Source organism: Hypanus sabinus, chromosome 3, assembly GCF_030144855.1.
Source record: "Hypanus sabinus isolate sHypSab1 chromosome 3, sHypSab1.hap1, whole genome shotgun sequence".
Taxonomy (NCBI): domain Eukaryota; kingdom Metazoa; phylum Chordata; class Chondrichthyes; order Myliobatiformes; family Dasyatidae; genus Hypanus; species Hypanus sabinus.
The window spans coordinates 41,975,350-41,993,117 of record NC_082708.1 but is presented as its reverse complement, the minus strand read 5'-3'; the positions used below and the strand labels follow the sequence as shown (position 1 = coordinate 41,993,117).

The following is a 17,768-nucleotide window of genomic DNA, read 5'->3' as shown; positions in this document are numbered from 1 at the left end:
GATGAAGTAAAGAGCTGGGAAGTTGATTGGTGAAAGAGACAGAAGGCCACGGAAGAAAGAAAAAGGGGACGAGCACCAGAGGGAGGCAATGGGCAGGTAAGGATGTAATAGTGGCTAAAGGAACTAGGGTAATGGATGAACTGAATGCAATTTATATTAGGCAAGAAATGGTGTTGGATAGACTGTTGAGTCTGAAGGCTGATAAGTCCCCAGGACCTGATGGTCTGCATCCCAGGGTACTTAAGGAGGTGGCTCTAGAAATTGTGGACGCATTGGTAATCATTTTCCAATGTTCTATAGATTCAGGAACAGTTCCTGCGGATTGGAGGGTGGCTAATGTTGTCCCACTTTTCAAGAAAGGAGGGAAAGAGAAAACGGAATTATAGACCAGTTAGCCTGACATCAGTAGTGGGAAAGATGCTGGAGTCAATTATAAAAGAGGAAATTATGACACATTTGGATAGCAGTAGAAGGATCAGTCAGAGTCAGCATGGATTTATGTATGATAGATGCAGTTTAATGTGGATAAATGTGAGGTTATCCACTTTGGTGGCAAGAACAGGAAGGCAGATTACTATCTAAATGGAGTGAAGTTAGGAAAAGGGGAAGTATAACGAGATCTAGGTGTTCTTGTACATCAGCCAATGAAAGCAAGCATGCTGGTACAGCAGGCAGTGAAGAAAGCTAATGGCATGCTGGCCTTTATAACAAGAGGAATTGGGTATAGGAGTAAAGAGGTCCTTCTGCAGCTGTACAGGGCCCTGGTGAGATCCTACCTGGAGTATTGTGTGCAGTTTTGGTCTCCAAATTTGAGGAAGGACATTCTTGCTATTGAGGGAGTGCAGCGTAGGTTCACAAGGTTAATTCCCAGAATGGCGGGACTGTCATATGTTGAAAGATTGGAGTGACTGGGCTTGTATACACTGGAATTTAGAAGGATGAGAGGGGATCTGATTGAAACATATAAGATTATTAAGGGATTGGACATGCTGGAGGCAGGAAGCATGATGGGTGAGTCCAGAACTAGAGGCCACAGTTTAAGAATAAGGGGAAGGCCATTTAGAACTGAGATGCGGAAAAGCTTTTTCACCTAGAGAGTGGTGGATATGTGGAATGCTCTGCCCCAGAAGGCAGTGGAGGCCAAGTCTGGATGCTTTTAAGAGAGAGTTAGATAGAGCTCTTATAGATAGCGGGGTCAAGGGATATGGGGAGAGGGCAGGAATGGGGTACTGATTGTGTATGATCAGCCATGATCACAGTGAATGGCGGTGCTGGCTAGAAGGGCTGAATGGCCTACTCCTGTACCTACTGTCTATTGTGAGAGAGGAAAAAGGGGATGGGAAGTGCTGGAGGGTGTGAGGGCGTTACTGGAAGTCTGAGAAATCAACGTTCATGCCACCAGATTGGAGGCTACCCAAATGGATATATCGGAATGGGAAGTGGAATTAAAATGAGTGGCCACTGGGAGGTGCCGCTTTTTCTGGCAGACGGAGGATATAATTATCCTTCCTATTTTTCTTTCCAGGACTTCTTGCACTGTTTACCTCAAGAAATTGATATTTTTGGTTACATCGGAAACATTGATCAGATAAATTTGGGTTTAATTTATTTATTTTTTGTGGTGTAATATATAATTGATGTAAAAAGTTATATTGCACTAATCTTAACTGGACATTTATAGTATTTGTCATACTTTCAAGACATAGTCTTGACCAATTTTTTTCTTCAATTTTAATGTTCAAGTCACTTTCCCATTTTTGTCTTGATTTATGGACTCCTTGTTTAATTGCCTGTTTTTGAATCAAATTATACATACAAGAGATAAATTTTTTAATCTTTCCTTTTTGAATTAAAGTTTCTATTTCATTAGATTTCGGCAATAACATTGTTTGACCTAATTTTTCTCTTAAATAAGCTCTTAGTTGAAAGTAACAAAAAAGAGTATTGTTTGATACTTTATATTTATTCTTTAATTGATCAAATGACATTAATATACCTCCTGATCAATGTTTCCGATGTAACCAAGAAATTGGTACTTTTTTACATTCTACTTGGTCTTGTTCTAAAATTCAACCTTTTTGGACAAATTTAAGAGTTTTATTGGAACAAATTATTGGAATACAACTTCCACATAATCCAATATTATTTTTATTAGGTGATATTGAAGGGATAAAACCGATACCCAAATTGAATAAATATCAGAAAGAATTTATAAAAATTGTATTGGCAGTAGCCAAAAAGGCTATTGCAGTTACTTGGAAATCGGATACATATTTAAGTATAGATCGTTGGAAGAAAGAAATTTATAGCTGTATTCCACTTGAAAAAATTACTTATAATTTAAGAGATAAATATGAAACATTTTTGAAAATTTGGCGCCCTTATTTACAAAAGACAGGATTAAATATATAGGTGCTCCGAAGATGAAATAATTGGTTATTTGGGGAAATAAATAAATATATATATTACAGTTATTACGAACTCCATGAAGCATGTGGGGATCTTCCAATATCCAGGCACTCCTTTCTTTTTTTCCTTTCTTTCTTTCTTTCTCTTTTTTTTCTATGCTAGGGGGGAGGGGTTAAGGGGAGGGGAGATGGGTAATATACATTTTTTCTCTACTTTTATTTTGTAACTACTTGAAATACAATTAAAAAAGTTAAAAAAAAAGAAATTGATATTTTTTAAATAGTGCTGTATGACTTTATTCTGTGCAGCTTACCTTAAAGTATTTTGTGAAGACGTGATTTATTTGAGCAATTCTCATACAAGTGAGGATTCTTGAGAGCCCGATTCTTCAAACCTTTTTCTATGTTGGACCAAGTAGGTTTCTACCAAGGCGAACTACCTTTTGGTATTTATCAAAATGCTAAGAATGCTCAGGTCTCTTTCACTAAATTCTCGGATTATCTTTCTATTTTCTAAAGCCTGTGCTTCTTCCTTGTAACTAGTCTCTGGCTGCCATGGTGAAGGACTGATATCTTTCTTTGATTGTGGCACAGAGAAGTGTCATTAGATATACTTAATTGGGTGAAATATTTTTAGAAATCGTGTGAGTACTATTTGGTTATTTTTTTGCCCAATATTAATGCTTTTTTTTTGTAAGGAAATCAGTTGGATGTTTGATTTACAACTATCACTGATATGATACCAAAAGGAAATAGAATTGTTTTAGATGTGTTCATACTAATTGTGTTCAAATATAAGTGATGGAAATTATGTAGGGAGCTATTTCTACTTTTAATCCTGTTTTTTTTACATTTGCTTACATCACGTTATTTGTCTGTTGGTAAGCCTGTTTCTTTCCCAGGCAAGCTTTTATCAACTGTTGAGAATAGTCCTAGCCAGATATGATTAGCTTTAGCAGTGGGATTGGATTTTTTCCCCCGTAATACTTTAATCCAGCAGCCATTTATTTTAAAAACAGAACGGTAATTTAACAGTTGAAATCAAAATAGTTGTTCAACTGATTATTTATTTTTATTGGTGTATATCTCTCAATTACGATATTAAAATTGATGCAGTTCACATTTGAGAAACAATGGTTTATATCACATGTTCTAAGTTTTAGTAATTTTATTTTTCTTGACTTTATATCTATTTGCAGCTGTAATCTAGTGGGCAAATGAAATTAATTTGAAATTAGCTTAATACCATGTGCCCTTGTTAAATAATGCATGTTGTTTTTAGCAGGTAGTTTTCTATGCTCACAAGAAAACATGCCATTAGTAAAGAGGAACATTGAACCCAGGCACCTCTGTCATGGTGCTTTGCCTGAAGGAATTAGCAATGAACTGGAATGTGTCACAAACAATACGCTAGCGGCTATCATTCGTCAGCTCAGCAGTCTCAGTAAGTGTAGAAGCCTGTTCATTTTTAAAAATGTTGACTTTAGTCTTTTCAATTACATTTATTGATTATATTTAACATTTGTTTATGTCTCAGAGTATTTTGAGTAAATATTTATATAAAATCCATTTAAATCTCCTATTAACAAATGTTTTGTCTTTTGATTATCAGGTGTCACTAATATCTGTTGGTAGATCTTATTGTCTAAAACAAAATAGATCAATCTACAAATGTTTGTATAATGAAAGTAAATCTCTGTTGGTTTTAATGAATTGTAGTAAATACATATGTTGAATTATGTTCATTAAAATTAATGGAACTGTATGTTTTTTGTAGATTGTAGTAAGTATATATGCTTTTAAACTGTATTGATCACATCAGATGATTTGTAATGAAATCTACATGAAATCCATATTGCAGTTCTCCAAACAGTGAAGATGTGTTACTTTGACCTCATTTAAAATTGTATAGCCACATTTTGTTCATTTTAAAGGAAGAAAGATTAGGTTCATTTGACACACATACATTGAAACATAAGGTGAAATGCATCGTTTGTGTCAATGGCCAACACAGTCTGAGGATGTGCTTGGGTAGCAGCTTCCAAGTACAACATAGCATGCCCACACTAACCAACCCTAACCCATACGTCTTTGGGATTTGGGGGGAAACCAGAGCATCCGAAGAAACCCATGCAGTCATGGGGAGAACATACAAACTTACAGCATGAACAGTGGTGGAATTGAAGCTGGGTCACTGGTGCTGTAAAGTGTTATGCTGACCGCTATGCTACCATACTACCTACTGGAAAAGAGGAATGTGAAAAATAAGAAAATCTGATTTAAAATTCCACTACCAGATTGGAATCAACTTAAAATATTTGTAGAGATCAAAAATGCTAAAAATTTATTTGCCTGGATGTTGGATTTCAGTTGTTAGTACACTAAATCATTGTCATTGTCTGTCTGACTTTTCCAAAAATCAATCATAATTGACAAACAAGACATTTGAAATTGTGTTCCGGTGGTGTGCACCTCCCTCTGGGCAGTCAGTGAAACGTCTCAGCCATTAAAGTCTTATTTACCTGCTAGCTAGACATTCCACATAACCCACACCATTGGCTGCCACCGAGGGGACAAAGGCTGCAAGGAAGAAAAAGAGAGAGGCCTTACATTTATTGGCAGATGCTTGGATATTCGGATCAATTAAGTTAATGTGAGAAGGGGTGGCCTGTGTGACTTGCTAGGCAAGCATAAATTGAGCCTGGCAAGAAGTGGTTCTGTCTGCCTCTTCGGCTCCAAGAATCCCACTCCTTGGAGCAATGTACAGATATACTGTATATCACATTTTCACAAGAATTGTATTCCACTGAGAACAGTTGTAGTGAGCTTTTTCAGTAATTGTAAAGGAGCTTCCTTAGTTGTTGCATTTTGATCTGTGCAGATCTTCCTGCAGAAGAAGATGTGATGGATTATTACATGCCATCTTGCTAATTACAAGTGAATTATGTTGGTATTAAAATTAGAGTGTGAAAACGTATACTTTCTCTAGATTAGAGACTCTTATGAAAAATGTGTTTTCATTGAGGTGATCTACATTATTGCTTTTTTTTCTCTACTTCCACATTTTGGAAGACAAAGCAGATGGTGTTTCACTGACCTTCCCCTGCTTGGCTTGATGTCTTTTTTCTCCTGCTGTTCTTCAGCCCTTGCCTCATATTGTTTGGCCTTTGTGTCTGCTTATAGTATTCACCATAGGGAAAATCTGATAAACTATAACCATCTTGAACATTGAGAGAATAGAATTTTTCCTGAAGATAATAGTTATTAAGGTGGGCCTTCATATTCGCTTGAGCATGATTGTGATATTTTAGCAATGAGACAAATCCCAATGCCTGAGGTCTCACTGATATCAAAATCTGTCACTACAGTGGAGTAAACAGTCCCTTCATCGCTTGCAACCAGAAATGTCGACTGTTTACTTCCCCTCCATAGATGCTGCCTGACTTTTATGTGTGCTGCTCAAGATTTCCAGCATCTGCAGAATTGTTTGTGTTTATGATTTACTGCTGTCAGAGCAGTGCCTGGATAGTCACTCTGATAAAGAGATAAGTATCAAATTGCAAGAAATTGCATATATATCCTGTGACTATTTGGTAAACACCTTGGTGTGGAAATTGAAGCTTGAATTGATCTGAACACAACATAGAGACAATCCAAGAACTAATTTGTGGCTGAAGAACCAAAAGCAATCACATATATATTTATATAGTCACAGAGCACTACAGTACAGAAACAGGCCCTTTGGCTTATCTAGTCCATGCCAACCATCTGTCTACTGCAATTTATCTGCACCCAGACCAATTTACCTGCAAATGACCTAATTCTGTTCCTATCAAGTCTGCTGTTCCATTTGATCATGGTTGATTTAATGTCCCTCTAAGCCACATTCTCCATCCATTTCCACCATAACCTTTGACTTCTTTATTAACCAAGAACCTATTAACTTCAGCTTTAAATATTCCTGATGACTTGGCCTCCACAGCCTTGTGGCAATGAATTCCACAGATTCACCACCCTTTAGCTAAAGAAATTCTTCCTCATCTCAGTTTTAAAGGCAGGTCCTTGTAGTCTGAGGCTGTGCTGTCTGGTGCTAGACTCACCCACTATTGGAAATGTCCTCTTAACATACATTCTATCTAGGCCTTTCAATATTTGATAGGTTTCAATGAAATTCCCCTCTCATTCTTCTAAAATCCAGCAAGTACAGGCCCAGAGTCATCAAACTGTCCTCATACATTAATCCTTTCCTTCCTGGGAATTTTTTTATTGTAAACCTCCTCTGTACCCTCTCCAACACCAGCACATCCTTTCTTAGATTTGGGGCTCAAAACTGTTCAGAATACTTCAGGTGCAGTTTGGCCAATGTCTATAAAGTTTAAAGTTTGGATCTTACCAGTAGTTAGGGAGGTAAACAGCTTGTTGGCCTTTATTATGAAGGAGGTCGAGTTTAAGAATGGGAATGCTTTGTTACAGTTGTACAGGATACACCTGTAATATTGTGCCATTTTGGTCCCTTTAAAAATGATATTGTACCTTTGGAGGCAGTCCAAAGGAGATTCACTAGACTATTACACAAGATGAGTGAGCTGTCCTTTTTAGACAGATAGTGTAGTGTCAGAATTCTTTGGAGTTCTTAAGATTGAAGGGTAATCCTAAAATGGCTTGATAGGGTGAATGCTGTTTTGACTAATAAAACGTAGAATATTACAACATAGTGTCACAAATATCTGTGGGTCAACTGTCTAAGAAGAATAACCAGATGGCTTGAGTCGCAAAAACAGATTGAGGTGCTTTTATTTACAAAAATAGTGGTAAAACAAAAACCTGGACATCCACATCAAAACAAGAAAAAGAATGAAAAAATACAATTAATCTACAGCTTGCAATTGTCACCTGTCTGGTTAACAGCCACCCTCAGTCTAAACAGGAAAAAACCCCAAAGCCTTGGTAACCCAAGGCTTATAACTGCTAAGCCCCTCCCCCAGTTAACTCAATTATCTTCCATTTCACACAATCTGAAACTCTACTGCCAGTTCTCACAATAAACACATATACCTCATTATAGGAGTCACCATTTCCTGGTTAAATAACTTAAATAAACCCCAAAACTTTACCACAAGATGAGTAATTTGGTAACATACCCCTTGACCCAGTTAAAGATGGCATCCTCCACCATCAGCACACCTGTCAGGTTGCTGCTGCCTCTATATTCGACAGCTCTCTGCAGCAGCTCTGTTTCAGACCCAGTGACTGTGGAGGAGAGAAATGTCAGATTATCATGACACTTTGGCAAAACACTTATTGGAAAGATGAATATGAATAAATTGACCTGAGATAATTAAATTGTGACAGTATGTTTCTTTTTTTTTCATACCTATTACTGCTGGGGATGAGTGTAAAATTGTGATTGTTGATTTATTGTGATGCGTGCGCTCACCACAATGACAGAGGGGAATAATGTGTGTGGATGACCCTGAGTGTTTTACTGAATGTGCCATGTGCCGTCCGTAAGCAGTGACAGGCCTTCGTCACACACAGTACAGGCCTTTCAGCCCATGATGTTGTGCCAACCTTTTAACCTACTCCAGGATCAATTTAGCCCCCTCCCCCTTACATAGTTCTCTACTTTTCTTTCATCCCTGTACCCAAGAGTTACTAAATGTAAAAAAAACACAATGATATTCCCCTTATACTTATTACAGTATAATTTTATGTAAAGCTATACATAATCAGATAAAGATTGGCAAACTTGGAAATAAAAATAAGAGTCCTTGAAAGTGAGTCTTTAGGTTGTGTAATCAGTTCAGAGTATTGGAGAATAAATTGTTATCGATTACTTCAAAATAGCTAAACAAAAAGGAAAGAAAAAATTGAAATAGAAAGATACAGCTACGTGTGTGTGTGTGTGTGTGTGTGTGTGTGTGTGTGAAATAATTAAATTCAGTATTAATGCCCAAGGGGCTGCAATGTACATGGGCAAAAGATGCTAAGGTTTTGTTTCTTGAGCTTAAGTTGACTTTATTAGATCAATATAGGAGGCCAAAGGCTGAGAGGTTAGATTAGGAGTGAGGTAGAATTAAAGTGATTAGTGGTGTGGAGGGCAGGGTCACTCTCGCAGATGAAATGGAGGTGTCCTAAAAAGTTGAACTGCTGTGTCACCTGGAATGACTATTTCAGTTCCGGGATTGTGGGAAGGGAAGAGGTGAAATTCTGGCAAATAGAATTAGCTTGGCATTGGCCAGTTGGTTCAAAGTGTCTGTTTCCGTGCTGAATGACGTTATGATCTATGTTCTCGAAAAAGACAGACATGCATCTCTTGCAATTACATGGAAATGTGTCATGAGAATGGGAATGGTTGATGGAGATGGAAGGGTGGATCAGGGAATCATGGAGTAAATGGTTCCTTCAACATACTAATGGGATGGGAAGGAGAAGATCTGGTGATGGAATCCTATTAGAGGTGGCAGAAATTATGTAGGCTGATCCATTGAATGTGTTATCTGGTAAGTGTCTGCATACGATGGTTCTTAGGGATAGGATTTAATCACATTTGGGAAAGTACACATTTAAAATTCAGAGTCACATAGCATGGAAAGCGGCCCTTTGGCCCACCAAGTCCACTTCAACCATTAACCACCCATTTACAATCATTGCAGTTTTTTCCTATTTCAACCCCCATCTCAACAGTCCTATCAGTTCTCCTCCATCTCTACCACTTGGCTACATAGTAGGGATGATTAAAGTCAATCCAGCAACCCACGCATCTTTAGAATGTACCTCTTGGTGACAGGAAGAATGTACAAACTCCACACAGACTGCATCTGAGGTTGCCAGAGCTGTATAGTTAGTTCAAGAAGTTGTGCCACCATGCTGCTCCAACTCCCGAAATACTGGATATATTTTATGAATTTGTCTTTCACTGAAGGTGGCATCAACAGACAGCACCTTTTGTTATTGTGCAATTGCAGTTTTAATTCTCTGCACCAGAGTAAAGTTAGCATTGACTGATATCAGAATGGTTGGGATGGTAATAGACTTTGAGAGACACCCTGTGTCCTCCTCAACTGCTCCTATAATAAGCAATGATGTTAATGCTAGCTTCCTTCAAGATGTGGAATCTATTATTATCAAGCTTTCTTCCACTTTCTGAATCTTCTTTTTTATGTATGTATGTATGTATGTTACCTTAGGATGTATGGAATAAAGACTGTTTTGCTGGATGCATTTTGAAGGGAAGTTACTTATGACTGACTTCATTCTTTATCTCATATTTCAGGTAGGTTTAGCTTTCATGATAAGCTATGAAATATTTCTAAGATATGAGTGTACCAAAGTCTTCATGTGTGACTTGCAGCTTCTGTGCATGCCCTATGAGGGACCAAATGGATATAGTTAGATTTTGGACTGCTCCAGATACTGGAAACTTGAAACATGAGTCAGAAATTGCCAGAGATACTCAGCAGGCCAGGCAGCACTTGTGGAGAGAAAACCAGAATAATTTTTCATATCAGTGAATTGATTCTGATGAAATCTCATTGGCATGACTGTTTTCTCTTCTGCCTCCTCCGATATTGCCTGCTCTTCCAAGTGTCTCTGGTATATTATGCTTTTTCCCTATTTATATGTTGGATATTTAAATCTTCCTAAAAGCATTCATCCACTTATTTTTTCTATATGTTTCTAATCATGATATCTACCAAAGCAATATTCATGAATAAACATTAGGGATAACACACACAAAATGCTGGTGGAACACAGCAGGCCAGGCAGGATCTATAAGGAGAAGCACTGTCGATGTTTCGGGCCGAGACCCTTCGTCAGGACTAACTGAAAGGAAAGATAGTAAGAGATTTGAAAGTCGGGGGGGGGAAGGGGGAAATGCAAAATGATAGGAGAAGACCGGAGGGGATGGGATGAAGCCAAGAGCTGGAAAGGTGATTGGCAAAAGTGATACAGAGCTGGAGAAGGGAAAGGATCATGGGACGGGAGGCCTCAGGAGAAAGAAAGTGGGGGGAAGCACCAGAGGGAGATGGAGAACAGGCAAACAACTAAATATGTCAGGGATGGGGTAAGAAGGGGAGAAGGGGCATTAACGGAAGTTAGAGAAGTCAATGTTCATGCCATCAGGTTGGAGGCTACCCAGCTGGTATATAAGGTGATGTTCTTCCAACCTGAGTTTGGATTCGTTTTGACTGTAGAGGAGGGCATGGATAGACATATCAGAGTGGGAATGGGACGTGGAATTAAAATGTGTGGCCACTGGGAGATCCTGCTTTCTCTGGCAGACCGAGCGTAGATGTTCAGCGAAACGTTCTCCCAGTCTGCGTCGGGTCTCACCAATATATAAAAGGCCACACCAGGAGCACCGGATGCAGTATACCACACCAGCTGACTCACAGGTGAAGTGTCGCCTCACTTGGAAGGACTGTCTGGGGCCCTGAATGGTGGTGAGGGAGGAAGTGTAAGGGCAGGTGTAGCACTTGTTCCGTTTACAAGGATAAGTGCCAGGAGGGAGGTCGGTGGGAAGGGATGGGGGGGTATGAGTGGACAAGGGAGTCGCATAGGGAGTGATCCCTGTGGAAAGCAGAAAGGGGGGGAGGGAAAGATGTGCTTAGTAGTGGGATACTTCACCTGTGAGTCAGCTGGTGTGGTATACTGCGTCCAGTGATCCCAGTGTGGCCTTTTATATATTGGTGAGACCCGACACAGACTGGGAGACCATTTCGCTGAACATCTACACTCAGTCCGCCAGAGAAAGCAGGATCTCCCAGTGGCCACACATTTTAATTCCATGTCCCATTCCCATTCTGATATGTCTATCCATGGCCTCTTCTACTGTCAAAATGAATCCAAACTCAGGCTGGAGGAGCAACACCTTATATACCGGCTGGGTAGCCTCCAACCTGATGGCATGAACATTGACTTCTCTAACTTCTGTTAATACCCCTCCTCTCCTTCTTACCCCATCTCTGACATATTTAGTTGTTTGCCTGTTCTCCATCTCCCTCTGGTGCTTCCCCCCCCCCTTTTCTTTCTCGCGAGGTCTCCCGTCCCATGATCCTTCCCCTTCTCCAGCTCAGTATCACTTCCACCAATCACCTTTCCAGCTCTTGGCTTCATCCCATCCCCTCCGGTCTTCTCCTATCATTTTGCATTCCCCCCTCCCCCTCTTACTTTCAAATCTCTTACTGTCTTTCCTTTCAGTTAGTCCTGACAAAGGGTCTCGGCCCGAAATGTCGACAGTGCTTCTCCTTATAGATGCTGCCTGGCCTGCTGTGTTCCCCCAGCATTTTGTGTGTGTTGTTGTTTGAATTTCCAGCGTCTGCAAATTTCCTTGTGTTTGCTCTTTAAATTCACTACTGCGAAACATTAGGGATAATTAGCGTGCCTTTGTGTAAAGGGGTCATGTCTTATTAATTTAGTTTTGTTTGAATAGGTGACTAAGATGATTGATTGTGGGTAGGGCTATGGGTTTTATCTACATGAACTTTAGTAAAGTATTCAACAGGATTCCTCAAGGTAGACTGGTCCACATGAGATACATAAGAACTTGGTAACTGGATTCAAATTTGGCTTGGCCATAGAAGATGGGTAATTTTAGATGAAAGAAGAAAGAAATTTATTAAATTTATGATGACTTGAGGTTTATATTGATGTTTATTGACTAATTTCCTGATTTCCAAACTTATGTATATTGTAGATCTCATATCTGGTACCCTTTGATGAAATAAATGTCGATTTTTTTTGCTATCATTTTGGCTATCACCTTAAAAATGTCAGCTTTAGTAAAATCTGCAGGCAGTCTATGAAGTGAAATCAATAAGAGGTTTAATTATCCTATATAAGAAGAATGCATAAAAGATGTCTCATAGCACAATACAGAATCAAGAACAAAAACTGTGAGGGGAAATATGAAAAACATTAAATTGAGGAACCAAGTATGAGTACATTAAAGTTCAAAGTAAGTTTATTGCAAAGTATATATATGTCACCGTATACAACCCTGATATTCATTTTCTTGTGGGCATACTCAATAAATATAATGAAATAATAACCATAATAGAATCAATAAAAGACCGCAGCAGCTTGGTCATTCAATCAGCATGTAAACTTTGCAAATACAAAAATAAATAATAATAATAATAAATAAGCAATAAATCTCGTGAAGAAGAGATGAAAAGTCCTTGAAAGTGAATCCCAGGGCTTGTGGGAATAGCTTAGTGTTGGGGTAAATGAGATTGAGAGAAGTCATTCCCTTTGTTCAAGAGCCTGATGGTTGAGGATGATAACTGTTCCTGAACATGGTGGTATGCATTCCGAGCCTCCTCTACCTTTCTGATGGCAGCAGGGAGTAGAGATAATGTCCTGGGTGGTGGGGGTCCTTGATGATGTGACAGTGCTCCATGTAGATGTGCTCAGTGGAGGGGAGGGCTTTACCTGTGATGGACTGGGCCGTGTCCACTGCTCTTTCTGGGATTTTCCATTCAAGGGCATTGCTGTTTCTGTACCATGCAGCCAGTCAATATAATCTCCACCAAACATTTATAGAAGTCTGTCAAAGTTTTAGGTGTCATGCCGAATCTTCGCAAACTCTTAAGGAAGTAGAGGTCCTGTTGTGCTTTCATTGTAATTGCACTTGCATGCTGGGCTAGGACAGTTTCTCCAAAATGATAACACTGAGGAATTTAAAGTTGCTGACATTCTCCACCTTTGATCTTCCAATTAGGACTGGCTCATGGACTTCTGGTTTCCTCCTCCTGAAGTTAAAAATCAGCTCCTTTGTCTTGCTGACATTGAGTGAGAGATAGTTGTTTTGGCACCAGTCTCCCTCCCGTATGCTGATTCGACTTACAATAGTAGTGTTGTCAGCAAACTTGAATATGGTATTGGAGCTGTGCTTAACCACACAGTTATTAAGTGTAAAATAAGTAGAGCAGGGGACTAAACACACAGCTTTGAGAAACAGAAATATTGTTTGATTTTTGCCTACAGTCACATCAATCTCTCCCATGTGTACAGATTGATCTATGAACAATACTGAAGCCTTTGAGCCAGAATAGCTCCTTATCAGTAATCATTCCTGCTCTTGATGAACTCTTTTAATCGGCTAGAAGGATGTAGAGGTTGTATCAAACTGCTCCTCTTACTAAGGGAAAGTAAGTTCAGAAATATATCGAATCAAGCAGTTTGTTTAAAAATTTGGATTTTGCAAGTCAGAAAATTGAATGAATAATTTGAAGAAATTGAACATTTTAGTTAATTTTCAAGGTTTTATTGATAGTATTTTTCACTGATAAGACATCTCAAAGAAGGTTATAAAATACCTTTCAAAGTATTTTAAGATGAGAAATATGCATATGCACTGCAAACTCCTATTGACATAAGAAAGGGGACTGAGCACAGGCTCAAGCAGCCGACCAAAATAATTGAACTGACTGAGATATCAACCATGATTTGTTGGCAATGAACAAAGTTAGGATGTTAGAATTTGTTTGACAATATTAATTAGTGTTAATCAGGATGAATATTTTGTTTGTGGTGCTGGAAGGATTTTTTTTGAAAATTTCAAGTTAATCAGAAAAATTTGAAATGTGAAGTTGAAAGTTGGTTGCGTAGTGTACATATGCAGCTTAACAATAAGGCAGTTACTTGATAGCTATGAAAAATTCTCAACTGAAAACCATAAAACTAATAATAGTAATAGAAGTCTTTAAATGGAACTGTACTTCTTCTTTTTAAATATATTACTCTCACAATTCAGTGTTTGATATCTACCTAAAAGGAACCGAAAGTGTTTGGCAATATTTATTGAAGTTTGTACAGAAACCTATACACTTGGTTTACCACAGCACTATATTGCCCATGTGAGGCTTTTGGTGGTTTTTGAGGAAAATTATTGGTTTGGGGGATTTAGTGTTTCTTCTGGGCTTCAGTTTTTTCAAATCAGACTTGGTGGTTCTGACAAAGCCTTAACAATTGTAAACTGTGGCCCAGAAATTTAGATGTGAGATGCTGATTTATTTATTTTATTTATTTTTAAAAATTTTTATGGATACAATGAGGAATTGGCCCTACTGGCCCTTCAAGCTATGCTGCCCAGCTACCCCGACAACCCCCGATTTAGTCACAGGACAATTTACAATGACCAATTAATCTACTAAGCAGTCGTCTTGGGACTGTGGTGGGAAACCAGAGCACCCGGAGAAAATCCACATGTTCCACGGGGAGGATGTATAAACTCCCTACGGAGGATGCTGGGATTGTATTCCAGACTCTGATGCCCCAACCTGTAATAGCATCGTGCTAACTGCTATGCTACCATGATGCCTTGGTACATTTTGTGGGCTATGTAAAAAAAAACAACTTTTTCTGAAATAGAATGATGATCATGACTTTCCAAGTTGAATCATGCCAAGCTGGAAATTTTTAGACACATTAGATTGTGAATTACATTTGCGTCAATTATATTTTTCATGTCAGTTTTACACCAAATGACATGCAATTTATCTTAGAGTGCAGTTGTAGAAATTGGTGAATGTAGTTGGACATGTACACAACTAAAGATTTCTGTGAAAACTTCAAAATAAGATGAGCATGGACTGGACTGTGAGTGAAAGGTAAGAATATAGACTAAGGTTGTTTTGAGAAAATGTGAGTTTATTAGAGCATTTATATGTTAGTACGTGGTTTTTGATTGTGGATCTCAGAATGCGGTAAGAGCCATGAACTAAGAAATACTAGGTGAAGGGATCTGTAATAGTGCAGGGAACCCTTTATGAAAACTGTTCAAGGAATGTGGCTTTACAGTGAGCTTACATTACTTCATTCCATGGTATATTATGTTGGTTTAGTGCAGGGGTGGGCAAACTTTATATGGCATATGGCCCGTGGGCCGTAGTTTGCCCATGCCTGGTTTAGTGCATCCGTTTCGTTTGGGTTTCCTTCAGACAGGAACACTTCAGTACAATAAATCATGAAAGGGTACTGAAATTCCACGAAATGTGAAATAAAACCATAAAATATTTGATGCACCATCAATAACTCTCTGAGATGTGAGACGAGATATCGGCTTTTATTGACTGGAAGAAGGAACAAGCAGTGAGTGACCACCATACTACATCCTGGAGACTGAGAGGCCGGGCTCAGGCCTCAATTGCCTTTATACCGGGGTCAGTGGGAGAAGCCACAGGAGCAGTCAGCAGGGGGTGTGTCCAGACAGGTATATGTAGTTCACCACAATATTAGAAATACTCAGCAGGACAAGTAACATCTGTGTGAGAGAAGTGTTAGTTGAAATCAGGGTCACAGAATCATTCAGCATGGAAACAGTCCCTCTGTCCCACGGGCACTCATTTATGTTAATCCTATCATCTTATTTTCCTCAAATTCTGATCAATTCTCCCTGGATTCTATCAATCACCTCCACGCTTGTGGCATGCAACAGTTGTCAATTAACCAAGCAACAGATTCAGCATTGTTATGTGGGAAGAAACCCAGAAACCCACCCAGTTACGGGAGAGCTTACTAACACTACGCAGGAAGATTTGAAGCTCAGCTTGAAATCGGGTGACTAGACGCATGACCATAAGGGATAATTAGGCCACCTAGCCCATTGAGTCCGCTCTGCCATTCTTTCATGGCTAATTTACTACGGCTACCTACCTACCTTATGACTGACTGAAATAAGCCCTTCGAGCTGCACTGCTTAGCAAATTTCTAGATTTAATCCTAGCTAATCACAGGACAATTTATAATGATCAATTAACCTACTAACCAGAACGTCTTTGGGAGGAAACTGGAGTGCCCGCAAAAAACCCATGTGGTCAAATTGCTCTCAAGCAGCAGCAGGAATACTCGGTCTTATTCTCCTGCCTTCCTCTTGTAACTTCAGACACCCTGACTAATTAAAAACCCATCAACCACCACTTTAAATATACTCAACGACTTGGCAGTTAATTCCACAGATTCACCACCCTCTGGCTAAAGAAGTACCTTCTCATTTCTGTTCTAAGTGGACATCTCTATTCAGAGGCCGTGCCCTCTGGTCATAGACTCCCACACTATAGGGAATTAGAATCAGGTTTAATATCACTGACATGTATCATGAAATTTGTTTTTGCAGCAGCAGTACAATGCAATACATAATAAAAACTGTGAATTACAGTATAAATAGTTAAATTAATAGTGCAAAAAAGGTAATGAAGTAGTGTTCATGGGTTCAATGACCATTCAGATATCCGATTGGAAAGGGGAAGAAGCTGTTCCTGAATCGCTAAGTGTGTGCCTTCAGGCTCCTATATTTCCTTCCTGATGGTAGCAACGAGAAGAGGGCATGTCCTGCATGATGGGGGTCTTTAATGATAGTAATAATACAACCCTTGGGAGTAGTTCATCTGGTCCAAGTGACTTGTCTACTTTCGAACCTTTCAGCTTCCAACTACCTTCTCCCTTGTAATAGCAACTATATTCTCTTCTGCCCCTTGATGTTCTCAAATTACTGGCATACCCCCAACCCCCTGCCTACCTGCTGTTTTTTCAATATAAGGTGTATCCTTGGATGTTAAGATCCTAACTATAATCTTCTTTCAGCCGAGACTCCGTGATGCTCACAACATCATGTCTCTCAATCTCTAACTGTGTTACAAAATCATTTACCTTATTCCGTACATTGCATGCATTCAATTAGAACACCTTCAATCTTGTTTTCGTCATCCTTTTCAATTTTGCCCCATGTTACACTTGAACTCATCCCATTGACTGCAATTTTGCTCTGTTATATGTCCTTTCTTACAGTACACTACACACTGCATCTATTTGTAAGTCCACAACGCTACCACTTCACTGTCCATCCCCCGCCAAATTAGTTTAAACCTTCCCCAGCAGCTCCCACAAAGCTACCTGCAAGGATATTGGTTCCCCTTGAGTTCAGTTGTAACCTGTCCTGTTTGTACAGGTCATGTGCCTTCTCCAGAAGGGACCCCAATTATCCATAAATCTGAAACCCTGTCCCCTGCACCAATTCCTCAGCCACCCATTCATCTGCAAAAACATCCTATTCTTACCCTCATTGGTGCATGGCCCAGGCAGCAATCCAGAAATGACTACCTTTGAGGCCCTGCTTTAAATCTTCCTACCCAGCTGCATATATTTTCTCCAGGATCTTTTCCTATCTATGTTGTAGGTATAGTGTGTACCCTCCCTCTTTAGAATGCTGTGGACCCAATCTGAGCCATCCCTGACCCTGGCACCTGGGAGGCAACATACCATCCGAGTGTCTCTTTCACGTCTACAGAATCTCCTGAAAATTTCTCTAACTATGGAATCTGCTATCACTACTGCATTCTGCTTCTCACCCCCCTC

At 39.3% G+C, this 17,768-nt stretch overlaps 1 protein-coding gene across 4 annotated transcripts in view; it reads left to right on the top strand.

The window, feature by feature from the left end:
* The window catches only part of wasf3b (WASP family member 3b), a 109,326-nt gene that overhangs the window by 24,172 nt on the left and 67,386 nt on the right, over positions 1 to 17,768 (top strand). For 2 of the 4 annotated variants that reach the window (XM_059964150.1, XM_059964152.1), the window contains exon 2: positions 3,694 to 3,852. In XM_059964150.1, the coding sequence (XP_059820133.1) occupies positions 3,720 to 3,852 (133 nt within the window). In that variant the 5' untranslated portion in view covers positions 3,694 to 3,719. Of the gene's footprint in view, positions 1 to 3,690; positions 3,853 to 17,768 lie in introns of all 4 variants that reach the window. The other 2 variants (XM_059964149.1, XM_059964151.1) reach the window with 1 other exon arrangement.